Below are 12,693 nucleotides of genomic sequence, written 5' to 3' on the forward strand. Positions count from 1 at the left end.
GTGTGTGTGTGTGTGTGTGTGTGTGAGAGAGAGAGAGAGAGAGAGAGAGAGAGAGAGAGAGACATGAACTTATGCAAAAGAATGAAAGTGGGAGTGAGCTTGCCAGACATTGCAACGTGTCCTTGCTGCTTTCTCCAAGTCCATCTGCAGACAAAGAGGGAGGTGGAGGAGGAGGAGGGGAGAGCCGTGGGTGTCTAGCACAGGCTGCCCTTAAATCTGCCCAGGACAGGTAGGGTCAGTGTGATCCAACTGACGCTGGAGGGTAAGGAGGGGGCTCTTCCTGTTCCTCCTCAACTGAGGGATGATGGCCAGGCCCTGGCAGGCCCCACGGCCCCTGCTGGCCATTGTGGTGACTCTGGTGGCCCTCACCTACCAAGCAGGGAAGAAAACCTTTATAAGTATCCAGGAAGTGCCCGCAGATGCTAACTACGTGAAGGACACCTTGCAATTTGTCATGGACAAGTATAACGAGGAAAGTGATGACAAGTACAATTTCAGGATCTTCCGAATCCTGAAGATTCAGAAGCAGGTCAGTGTGACTTCCTCCCTCTCCCCTCACCATATGCCTATGTCAGGGGACCACTGCTGCACGGGGGAAACAAACTGGAGTGTTGCCCACTCCAGTGACATTCAGCCTTATTTAGTTTAAAGTGGGCATTTTAAGTGAAACATAAATTCACTAGAGTGAATAAAGCTAAGTCACATAAATGAAACCCAAGACCAGTGGTCATCAGCAAATTACATCCCAAGGGCCAAATCACTATTGTAAACAGTGTCATTGTAACCCAGCCATACCAGGTGCATGTATTCTGTGGCTGTTTTCATGCTACAATGGCTGAGTTGAGTAGTTGCAACACAGAACGTGTGGACAACAAAACCAAAAATGTTTACTATCTAGCCCTTCTCAGAAAAAGTTTACAGACCCCTGCCCGGAACCATCAGTATCACTTGTGTTGTCCAAGGGGTGGCTTTGCCCACAGAAAGATAGTGTTTCCGGTGACTTCTGGTGAATTCTCTCTGAACGAGTGAATGAACCATAGAATTTGATAGGAAGGGGAGAGAGAAGCCCACCAGTCGGCCCTGGAATAGGAATCCCACACACAGAAGCTGCAGGGCAGGGAGAAGAAAGGTCTGGCTAGATCTTGCCGCTTGCTGCCCACAGATAACTGATCATATGGAGTATCACTTTAACTTGGAGATTCGGCGGACCACCTGCCAAAAGCTAGAGACGACCAACTGTGCCCCCCAGGAAGGGGAGCTTCGCAAGGTACTGGGTAAAACCACTTTATCTTAGAGAATTCACTTTTCAATGGGGTTTTCTGTGATCTTAGGATGAGACAGGGTAGAATTATTTGGGATGTATCCAAACTTGCCTGAAAAGAATGCACGAATAGTACCTCCTTCACCAGGAAGGAACAGTGAAGACGGAGCCGGCCAGGGCGCTGCTTCTTTGTTGCTGGAAGGGTTATGAGAAGGCTGAAAGGGATCCAGGGGAAGAGGTAAGGTAGTCGGGTTGCAGGGAGACACTCGGGACCAGGGAGACAGCAAATTACTGACACTACTTTAGCAGCCCGTGAGACCTGGCTAGTGCACGGGCTAAATATTTGAACGTCAACATAACAAGGATGTGCAGGCTCTGGGATCCTGCCCTCCGTCCCTTTCATCCAGCAGCATTTGGCCAAGAGGAGGAGATGAGAAAACGAGTTCAGAGATGATCTGGCTGGCAGTGAGGGTGGCTTGAGGGGGACAAACCTGCATGTGTGTAATCTGCTGAGGAGCCCCCTCCCCCAAAGGCAGCTCAGGCCCCTCATACTTCATCCCAGCCCAGAGCTGGCCCCTTGGAGGGAGGCTGGGCAGACCCCGGCCCACACCAGCAAACTGCAGCACAGTCAGGGTGGGCCCACATACAGAGGGCCCTTGAAAGCCACAAGTCCTACGAGCCCTGCAAATCTCTTGACTTTCCTCAAATGAATTACAACTATTAATACCATGACTGGATGTCCCACCTTGCGTGGAATAGTTCTGATTTATGCCTAACTAAGATTACACTAAGAAGTATAATATTCACAATATCCCTGTTGCTTATAACATGTCCTGGTTTGGTTCATAAATATATGGTCACGTAGTTACAACGGCCTGGGTGTTTTCAGCACAGAAATGTGCCCATCGGTAGGCTTCCTCCTCACTTTCTACATGGATAATTCTTCAAAATCTAGCAAAGTATATTTCTTTGGTTTTTCCCTGAAGAAAATCATGAAATCTACAAAAAGAATAATTAAAGATAATAGTAAAATAAAATTAAAGGAATTTTTGACTTGAGAGATTGAATTGGTGGACTTGGTTTCCTGAATCCTATTTTAAGAGAAGTGTAAATAAGCCTCCCACCTACCACCCCAAGCTTTCCAGTGAAGAGCAAGAAAACAAAATGACACAAAGAAATGATAACCAATGATACACAAAATGTGTTTACAGTATGGATTTTTCATTATAGGAGAAGAGGGAAGTAAAAAAAAAAAGGTAAATTTGGGAGAGAATAAAGAGAAAGAAAGGAGCGATATTGCAATAGACATATTGATAGACACATGAAGGAAGGAGGGTGGGAAGGAAGCATGGGATGGATGGAAGGATGGATGGATGGATGAATGGAGATGGATGGGTGGATATGTGGATGAATGGATAGATAGATGGACAGATGGATAGATGGGTGGACATCTGGAAGGATAGATGGATGAATGAATTAATAGATGGGGACAGATGGGTACATGAATGGAAGGATAAATGGTTGGTTGGAAGGATGGATGGATGGATAAAATGAAGCTAACAGAGGCCAGGTACTGAAAGGCTTGAAGTAAAAACAAACCCAAAAAACCCCACATGAGTACAAATGAAGAGGGAAAGAAAAGAATCAGTAGTTCTCATGGTGAGTATGGGCTGGGCAGCCACTTTATTACTACTTTCCAGATCTGACCACAAACAGAAGGACATTTTGGGGGAAGATCCTAGCAGTATTGCCATCCAGTGGCTGAAATCAAAATAAATATCGAACCAGATCTGGATTGGAGGAGCAGTGAGGTGGTGTCCTTTCCCTCATCCTAGTGTCTCATATCCTCTTCTTTCCCCTTTTAAATGTTACCTTGCATATTTTGTAAATGATGTTTTTTTGTTTGTTTGTTTTAGCAAGTCATGTGCAACTTCTCAGTGTTTGCTGCACCCTGGTTTGAAAAGTACAAAATTCAGAAAAAAAACTGCATCAGTAGCTAGATGTCCTCGAGCACACACCTGTGCTCACTGCAGCTGAGAATCTCCTGCAATGAGCGTTAATCCTCACGTAGACAATAAATGTTTGTCGACCTGTTTTTTTAAGATCATGATTCAACCCCTTTTTATTTCTATTTTTCCAAATTCTTCAGCTCATAGCAATACAATCTGAAGGGCTGCTGGGCCAGGGCAGCTCTGGAGTCCAAATGAGGTGACCTGAATAATTCCCTGCCTTATAGCCTATACCTGCATGAAAACAGAACTTCAATCCCACCCTCACATCCGGTAGGATTCTTTAGCTTTTTAAATGGGGAAGATGAGGCAAAGGAGAATAAGGAGGACAGAAGATGCTCAAAGGAACTGAACAGCCAAGAAATATTTGCAAGAATGGCCAATGATGGCATCTCTGAGGGGCCTCTGGAGGGCAACCCCCTCCTTGCCTAAAATGTGAAATGAGGAGAAATAATACAAAGAATTAAGACAAGCCCCTTGTTATGATAAGAACTAAGTTGAGAGATGTGTCTTATTTTTGTAGGCAAGTGCACTTTCTAATTCTGAACTCCAGAATTAGACTTCCGCTCCCTTGCGCCAGCAACATTGGACCAGAACAGGTCTGTCCACGACCGCTCTTCTCCTGGAGGAGGAAAGGAAAATATGTGCCCCTATGGGAAGGAGGAGGACGTGGCCAAAAATGCCCACTTGATTCTTCCCAAACAGACCAATCAGATTAATTCCACCAGGAGAGGAACGATTGAGGAAGGGAGAAGCCCGGAGTGCTGTAAAGGGAGCTCTCTGCCCATGGATGGAACCAATAGCTTGATCCAGGATTTCAGACAATGTCACCAGGCTCATCGTACTCTTAACTCCTCCACATGGTGGTGTCAGGAAGGCTGCCAGCAGCTCACTGGGTCACATCTGCCCTCACTCACACCCACTAAGTGAAGGGGAAGAGCTCATCCCCGAGAGCTCAGGCAAAAGTCCTCAGGCAAAAGTTTAATAACACTGACGAACTCTGGGGACACCATAGAAAATACACACACGCACACATACAAAGCATTTGTCTACCTGAGGGGAGAGGGAGTTGGAGGATTTATCCAAAAGTTCTAGTCAGTAGTGGCCAAGAGTGGCTCCTAGAGGAAATTAATTCCCTAGTACTGCTGGCCCAAGGTGGCTCCAGGGCAGAGCAGGCAGCAGAGAGGCCACAGATAAAGGGGCACAGGTGCTGGCTTTTGGAAGTGGAGCTGATGTGCACAGAAAGGGTAAGACCTGAAGAATACAGTCGGAGCTCCAACCTGATGCCCTCGCACAGGTGAATTGTGAACGGAGACGCACAGTAGCCATGCCGAGTCTCCGCCAGCTGCAAATAGCTGGGAGCTTGGAAAGAACAAAATTGTTTGGCTTTTACTCTCCCCACCAAAGTTCTGGAATGCTCAGGACCCTGTCTCAGGCAGGGTCCAGGCGGGACTCCCCTCCGCCAAATGTCTCGGATAACAGGAACCTGCAATTTCTTCATCTTTCACTGAGGATAACAGTACCTACTTCTTGGGGTAGTTCTAAAAATTAACGATGATAATGCATAAAAATTGCTTAACTCAGTGTCTAACACAATTCAAATAAATATTAACTATTAGTAGGAATAATGGCAGTAGCAGTGGTAATTTAATATTAATCAACATTCAATATTCTTCTGGCATCTTGGCTATTATGGCCCCAAGGAAGGGATTATTATCCTCAGGAAGAAAGAAAAGAGAAGGTGGAACATTTGTGCCCATTCATCTCTTGGTTTCTCAGACAATATTGTCTTGTTCTGTACTTTTTCAGTAAGTACATAGTCACAGGAAGTTACAAAGGTAGAACAGAGAAGTCCCCTGTATCTTTCATCTAGTTCCCCCTAATGCTTACATCTTATGTCGTTATAGGAAAATATCAGAGCCAGGAAATTGACACTGTACTGTGTGTGTGCATGCCATTTAGTCATGTGTGTACATTCATGTAACTACCACCACAATGAAGGCACAGAGCTAGTCCGTCACGGAGGTCTCTGATGTGCTGCTCTGTATACTCGATCAGTGCCCAGTCGATGCCCTACTCCTGTCTCAGGTGCGTGCTTACGCTGACCCTTCCTGTTCACCAATTATAACAGTAAGGTGGGTGGGTGGGGTGGGGAGAGTTCGCTTTTAAAAATTGAAAGCTATGCTATAAAATTTGGTAAAACATTATAAAAAGAAGACAGTGTCAATGTGAAATTACATAAAGACAGAAATTGAGCAATTAGATTATATAAATAAATCTGATACAAAAAGTAAGAACTTAGAGGTTGAATATGATTTCAATCAGTAAGTAATATTAGAAAGGCAAAATAAGTAAAACACGAAACATATTAAAAGGTCTTGAGCAAAAATAGCTAAAGGCTGAACATATGTACATCCTATTACCAACCAATTTCAAGTGGGCGTGTACCCAAAAGAAACATGTGTATACATCCACCCCACGTTCATGTCCGTTACACACGTACAAGCATGCTTATTGTTAATAGCTATTATTCTTAGAAGCTGAAAACTACCCCAAAGTACATTGAGAGTACAATGGAAAAATAAACTATAGTATATTTATTTACACAATGCAATTCTACACAGAAATAAAAGTGAACTGCAAGTGCAAACATCAGCACCAATATGTTGAATGAAAGAGGTCAGAAATGGAAGAATATATATTGTATGACTCCTTTTCCAAAAATTCAACCCGTATGCCAAACTAAGCTGGGATGTTAGAATCTGGACAGAGGTTACTTTTGGAGGCTGCTTGCCCAAAGGTTGCTGTTTCATAGGGTTGCCAGGATGACAAATGAGATGATGAGGGCAGCAGGCCAGTGTGAGGTGCCCGGCCAGCCCTCAATGACGTTAGATTTGCAGAACTGGATGCTTTCTGGCTTTCCCCTCATCCCTCAGGAAAGTCACCAACTTTAACTCTTTTCCTCCCTGCTCTCTCCTCTCTTGGGCCCTTCTGGCAGACTCTTGCTTGTGAGTTCATGCTCCTCCTCTAGTAACAGCCTCTCACGTTGCCAGGATGACTGTGCTGGCTGCACTGATGCCTGGGAAGAGGCTGAATGGTCGAGGGTACACTTGGTATACCCTCCGCCCACGTCCATGCCCCATTTCTGGTCTAGTGTGCACCTTCTGTACTCGACTACAAGTCACAGGAGGGGAGAAAGCAAAGGTCTCATTTCAGCAGCAATGAGAACATGGGGGCTCAGTGACTCAGTGTGCAGAAGAGAGTTCACGAGGCAGCCTGAACTGCTATCCTTAGAAAGGTGAATGGCAACGCTGACCGTGGCTGGAGTCTGGGGACTTGGATGGCAAACAGTTCCTTACACTGATAGAAAACTTTCCCTGCATGACAGGAGGGACTTAGTGTGTCTGCACTGTCTGTCCCAGCGATGGAGCTGGTGCTGAACACCCGTCCACACTGGGAGTCTGGAATTTGGGCAGGTGCCAGGCAGAGGCTGCCTACATGACCAGCCCCCAACAAAGACCCTGGGCTCTGAGTCTTAATGAGCTTTCCTGGTAGACGATATTTCACATGTTGTCACAGCTCACTGCTGGGGGAATTAGTGTGTCCTGCGTCATGGCACTGGGAGCAGACTCCGGAAGCTCCGACTGTTCTTCCCTGGATTTCCCCCATGCACCTTTTCCCTTTGCTGAGTTTGCTTTTTATCCTTTCACTGTAATAAATCACAGCCATGACACACCCTGAGTCCTGTGAGTTCTCCTAGTGGGTCACCCAACCTGGGTTTGGTCCTCAGAACTTTAGACACACTTGCAAAGACATGTGTGAGCCACAGTGTTGTGCGTGTCAGAGGAAGAAACAGGGCTCCCGCACACCTGGGCCAGAGGTCAGGGATGTGCCTGGATCCAGAAAAGCTGTAGAGCGATGGGCCGAGGTAAAAAGAATGATGAAGTTTCCCCAGAGACTATCACCATTCTGTTCAAATAGCGCGAGCCCTTAAAGACCACTGAATGTGCATGCGAGCGAGCGAGAGCGTGTGAGATGTGAGTATGAGTGAGTGGATGGGTGAGTGTGAGAAGGTGTGAGAGTGTGTGTGCACACGCGTGGTGAGTGTGAGTGTTGCTCTGGGTGTGTGTTGAGGTGTGTATGTGTGCGTGTGCGTGTGCATGTACGTGTGTGTGTGTATCAAAACCCCAGTGAGGAAGACAAGGTTCTTTACAATTTTATAACAGCCAGTGCACAGAGCGGCCATCTGAGGCCCTGTCGAAGGTCTTTGCACGAGCCCTCAGTCCTCCTGGCAAGAGTTGTTCCAGAGCCGGTAATAGTTTATCCAGGGCACGGTGTATATCAAAGACTCGCAAATCAAACTCTGGAAATGGAGTAAGAAAGAAAACAGATAATTAGCTTTGGGGGAAATGTTTTTTTAAAAGCTCCTGCTCCTCAGGCATCCAGCTCAATTGGGAATCTGGAGCCGTCACCGTGGCTGCTCACTGACCATGTGGGCACAGGAGGAGCTGCCCACAGACACACGTGGGGGCAGGAGGGAGGGCCAGCCAGAATAGGAACATCACGTTGGGTTCATCCTACCCAGCAAATGCACCCAGAGCCTGTGGGACCCACACAGGTGCACCCGGAGCCCACAGCCTAGCAGGACCCTGGGATGAAGGGCAGGCAGGACACTGAGTGCCAACGGCATTGTCCCCTGCCCCCCACACCTACACCCAGACACAGGGAGAGACCTTGGTATCTGCCAGCTTGCAGGGGGTGCTATCAAGGGACCAGGAGGGCCAGGCATGGTGGCTCATGATTATAATCCTAGCACTCTGGGAGGCCAAGGTGGGAGGATTACTTGAGCTCAGGAGTTCGAGACCAGACTGAGCAAGAGTGAGACCTGTCTCTACTGCAAATAGAAAAAATTAGTCAGGCGTGGTGGTGTGCACCTATAGTCCCAGCCACTGGAGAGGCTGAGGCAGGAGGATCGCTTAAGCCCAGGAATGTGAGGTTGCAGTGAGCTATGATGACGCCACTGCACTCTAGCCCAGGTGACAGAGTGATACCCTGTCTCAAAAAAAAAAAAGGACCAGGAAAAACAAAAGTTCAAAGAAAAAGTTGGACAATCTTCAGAGACCTGTAGAGTGACAGCCAAGACCAGAACAAGGACCCCAAGGAAAAGGAAACACCACTTTCACCCTGAAGGCCCAGGCTGGGTGGGAGAGGAGACCAGGAGAGAGAGGCCTGGGTGCAGGGCTGTGCCAGCGCGAGCTGGCGAGACGGTCGAAATAAAAAGCCTTCCTTCCTCCTCCAGGTGCCTCGGGAGGTGTCAGGCAGCCCCGGGGCTGGGCCCTAGCTGGCCCCAGCCATATAGCTGGAAAAGCTGCCAATGTCCAGGTAGTGCTTTTCAAAGTGTTCACTTTTCCCTCTTTGGTCAGAAGCCCCATCTGGATGCCCCCACCACACACCTTTTTCAGCTTCTCGCTCTGCAGGGGGCAGGAAGGATCCTTCGTGTCATTCTTCTTGCATGTTGTCCGGGCAATCCTCACAGTGACCATATACTCCACTCCTGTCGTCAGCTGCCGAGAAGCAATAGCACTGTTAGTTTGGCTCCGAGCATCCAGCGGCTGGTTCTCTCCTGGAGAAGCTAGGACTGAGAGTAAAGCCTCCAGAGCCACAGTCCTTGTCCACTTGTCTGCCAGAAACATAGCTCCCTTCTCCCCTCCCAGCTGGAGGGGACACGATGGCAGCCAAGGCCACTGCCCCCCCCCAGCCTCCACCCCAGTCCCATGCCTGTGCTCTGGACTCTGCTGTGGCAGCCACAGGGAGCTTCTCAGCAGTCTCCTTTCCACCCTCAGAACAAGGGAGGGAACATCAGGCTGAGTTGCCACTGCCAGGTCTCACACATGCGCCTCAGACAGCCAGCATCTGGGCCCTGCCCTGCAGGACTGCAGCCGTCTCCTCCCTGCCCACCCTCCTCCCCCACTAACCTGAAGGAATGCAGTTTAGTAACAGCTAAAAGCATCAGTTTGGGACTCAAATTAATTTAGGGCACTCATTTTCCATTTATTGACGCTATGGCCATGAGCAAGTTACTTAGCAACCTCCGTTTCTTCAGTTACATAATTATTTTAATAATTATAAATTATTAAATGTCTTAGCAAAGTATCAGAAACATTACTCTGAAGCAGAGAGGGAGCTAGGATAGCGACAGAACAGAAACCAGAAGAATCGTGCTGGAAATCTGGCTTTATCCCCTGCAGACTCTGTCACCTTGGACAAGTCCCTCCACCTGCCTCAAGCTCAGTTTCCTCATCTAGAAAATGGGAAGAATAATGCCGATTTCCTCCTGGGGTGTGTGAGAATGAAGGAAGGGGGTGTGGTGGATTTGTAAGCCACGGAGAGTACAGGCCAGGGCCTTTCCTGTGGGTGTGATTTTCTTCCTTCGCTCGTGACCAAGTATGGGGCTGTGAACACTGGAGAGGTTGAAGACGGGGATGTCCCGCACCCAGCAGCAGTGAAACTCAGGAACTGAGCTGGTCTCTCCCGGTTAAACGTGTGGACTAGAGAATCCTGCCCTGGTGAAGCGAGAAGCTCCTGAAAGGCCCTGCTGCTTTGCCCAAATGTCAGCAGTTGAACCAAATGAGATGGCTCGGTCCTCTCTGTGGTGGTGACAGAGGCAGAGAGTGCCCACGCTGCTCCTGGGAAGACTACACCCTTAGAAAACTTCAGGGCAGGCCGGGCATGGTGGCTCACACCCGTAATCCTAGCACTCTGGGAGGCTGAGCCAGGAGGATGGCTTGAACTCAGGAGTTGAAGACCAGCCTGAGCAAGAGCAAGACCTGTCTCTACTAAAAATAGAAAAATTAGTATGCCCTGCAGTCCCAGCTACTCAGGAGGCTGAGGCAGGGGGATGGCTTGAGCCCAGGAGTTTGAGGTTGCAGTGAGCTATGATGACATCGACGCCACTGCACTCTACCTGGGGCGACCAAGTGAGACTCTGTCTCAAAAAAAAAGAAAAAGAAAAAGAAAGAAAACTTCACGGCAGAGCAGCAGGGAAACTAGGCCTGAAGGCAACACTGGGATCCTGGCCCGGCAGCCACTTGCAAGGCTGTGCCAAGCACAGTCACGCTGACCTTCAGCACACTCTGTATGTATGAAAAAAACTAACATACCGGTCATAAAGTTAAACTAGCATCCCAGTATGCAGAGTATTTTCTTATTCATTATTAGACGTGATTGTTAAATAATAATAGGAATAGTCATAATAACAGCAAATATCTTTACAAATGCTACTAGATGTCAGCACTGTGCTAAGTGCTTCCCTCTGACTCTGATTCACTTTGCAGGGGAGGAAACTGAGACATGGGGAGTCTAGATGTCACTTGACCAAGAGCCCAGGCATAGGCAGCCGACCAATCTTGCCTCCTGCACCCCTCTGTGAGGTATGTGGACAGACACAATTATGTCTGGGTGTGGGGTTGCCCAGAGACCCACGCCAAAATCACCAAGGGGCAGGCTCATTCTGTCCACTTATCAACTTGAATGATATCAAAAGTTTGCTCATAAACTATTCTTTAATATTAATGTTAATGATAATGGGTTGATTTCACAAGACAATCTTCCTTGGAGTCTCAGATTTATTCCTGGGAAACTGATCAAAGACAAGCCAAATGAGCAACACTGCCATCTCGCAGTAAAATTGCCTGACTGAGCTGAGACCCACTGGACACCTTGGCCATGATGAGGCCAGCCTCTGTGTCACACTGACGCTGCCCACCCCACCTCCCACGTGCCTTCCCACTTTCCTGGTTTTCCTTCTCTCTGGTCAGAGACCTTACCCCCTAGCCAGTTGTTTTTCCCAAAATCTGGCTTAACATATACAGTCAGCCCTCTGTATCCCTAGGTTCCACATCTCGAATCCTACCAACCGTGGATCAAAAATATTCAGGAAAAAAACGGATGGTTGCGTCTGCACTGAACGTGTACATTTTGTCCTCTTATTATTCCCTGTGAAGAACTATTCACATAGCATTTACATGGTACCAGGTATTATAAGTAATCTAGAGATGATCCAGAGTATACAGAAGGATGTGCATAGGTTATAAAATACACACCATTTTGTATAAAGGACTTGAGCATCTGCAGGTTTGGTATCAGGGTGGGGGTGTCCTGGAACCAGTCCCCCACAGATATGTAAGGACAACTGTATAATTTACTATCTGACCTTGAGAGAAGGAAGTTGGATAAATAAAATTGGCTCTCAAATTTTCTTTTCTCTGTCATCCTCCAATTGATATATTTCAGAGAAATTTTATATGTAAAACAAAAGGGGAGGTGATCTGGTTGAAGTATATCCCTCATTCCCCAGAAGTCCATCTCCCCCCCACAGAAAATAAACCCTCTGTATAATTCTGAGTTTCTGTAGAACACAGAAAATCCAGTCTTAGATTTTACAAACTTGGACATTGAAAAAATATTGTTGGTGGGGGGAGCCTACAGAGAATGTTTGTATTTTGCCAAATGGGACCTCTAGAGAAAACGAAATCATCCTCATGTGCTGTCCCTCACCCAATGTCAGAATGGAAGGCAGTTCTTCCCAAACAAGAACACTTGAGAACCTCAGCGGACATTTTTGCCTCTGACTAAGAGTGATGGAGTTGGGGTGCCCTCCAGTCCTTAGACCAGCATTTTGGAAACACAACTAAGGAAATTCTGGGACCTGAACAACTTTAAAATGTGCCCATTCCAAGTGAAGCTGCTCCCCACTTGCAGTCACCACCGACTGGTTCTCTTGGGAACCATAAGGAAAGCCCTGTGTGTCTGAATGGGCAAGAACTGGGGGTTCTGCCAGTGCCTGGAGAAAGCAAGTTACAAACCTGTATCTGACTTCGAAGTAGCTTCTGGACTCGAAATAAGTAGGTGTCATTGCTGGCGTTGTTGTAGGATTGAATGAAGAAGTCGAGTGTTGGATCCATGTTTTTCTTGCTCATGGGCATCTCCCGGAAGCCTTCCCACCTTTGGAAGTGACCCAGCTTGGCCGCCAGGACCAGGGCAACCAGCAGCACCAGGAGGTTCCTCCAGCATCCGACCCCCATCTCTGCAGCCTCAGAAGCCACCTGATCAGCTGCAGGTGGTGCCGGACAGCAGCTTGCTCTTGTCCACGGCAACCCTTGTCAACGCAGGCTTTCCTGGGAGACGGCTTGCCTGCATTTAGACAGAGATTGAGACCCAAACCTTATCCTTCGAAACACTAACTGAAGACCAGCCAGGGAAATATCCCTGCGGGGTCGCCCAGCCCACTCTTCAGTCAGTTCATTTTCCACTCATTTATGACACCCATTCGGTTCCTTGGTGATCCATGCAAGCGGAACTTCTAACCCCTGCCAAGGTGTGCTAGACCCTCTTCCTGCTCTCACACCTAGCAGGGAAGGAAGC

The 12,693-nt window shown here is 47.7% G+C and overlaps 2 protein-coding genes across 2 annotated transcripts; one reads left to right on the forward strand and one right to left on the reverse strand.

Annotated features, from left to right (window-relative positions):
* The first annotated feature begins 301 nt into the window (after positions 1-301).
* Positions 302-3,261, forward strand: CST11 (cystatin 11). The gene is made up of 3 exons (XM_012653114.1): positions 302-529; positions 1,163-1,267; positions 3,178-3,261. The coding sequence occupies exons 1-3, from the start codon at positions 302-304 to the stop codon at positions 3,259-3,261; spliced, it is 417 nt and encodes a 138-aa protein (XP_012508568.1).
* Positions 3,262-7,549: 4,288 nt separating this feature from the next.
* CSTL1 (cystatin-like 1) lies at positions 7,550-12,353 on the reverse strand. The gene is made up of 3 exons (XM_012653116.1): positions 12,135-12,353; positions 8,724-8,834; positions 7,550-7,633 (listed from the first exon to the last, which is right to left on the reverse strand). The coding sequence occupies exons 1-3, from the start codon at positions 12,351-12,353 to the stop codon at positions 7,550-7,552; spliced, it is 414 nt and encodes a 137-aa protein (XP_012508570.1).
* Between the last annotated feature and the right edge of the window lie 340 nt (positions 12,354-12,693).

Source organism: Propithecus coquereli, unplaced genomic scaffold, assembly GCF_000956105.1.
Source record: "Propithecus coquereli isolate 6110/MARCELLA unplaced genomic scaffold, Pcoq_1.0 Scaffold411, whole genome shotgun sequence".
In the NCBI taxonomy this organism is placed as follows: domain Eukaryota; kingdom Metazoa; phylum Chordata; class Mammalia; order Primates; family Indriidae; genus Propithecus; species Propithecus coquereli.

Bases quoted from the DNA above. Each gene is read 5' to 3' on its own strand.
- CST11 (XM_012653114.1), top strand. From the start codon at position 302: ATGATGGCCAGGCCCTGGCAGGCCCCACGGCCCCTGCTGGCCATTGTG. The intron at 530-1,162 runs GTCAGTGTGACT...TGCTGCCCACAG, and splicing joins TCCTGAAGATTCAGAAGCAG to ATAACTGATCATATGGAGTA. The intron at 1,268-3,177 runs GTACTGGGTAAA...TGTTTGTTTTAG, and splicing joins AGGAAGGGGAGCTTCGCAAG to CAAGTCATGTGCAACTTCTC.
- CSTL1 (XM_012653116.1), bottom strand. From the start codon at position 12,353: ATGGGGGTCGGATGCTGGAGGAACCTCCTGGTGCTGCTGGTTGCCCTG. The intron at 8,835-12,134 runs GTTTGTAACTTG...GCTTCTCGGCAG, and splicing joins TACTTCGAAGTCAGATACAG to CTGACGACAGGAGTGGAGTA. The intron at 7,634-8,723 runs GTGTGTGGTGGG...CTCCATTTCCAG, and splicing joins AGAGCGAGAAGCTGAAAAAG to AGTTTGATTTGCGAGTCTTT.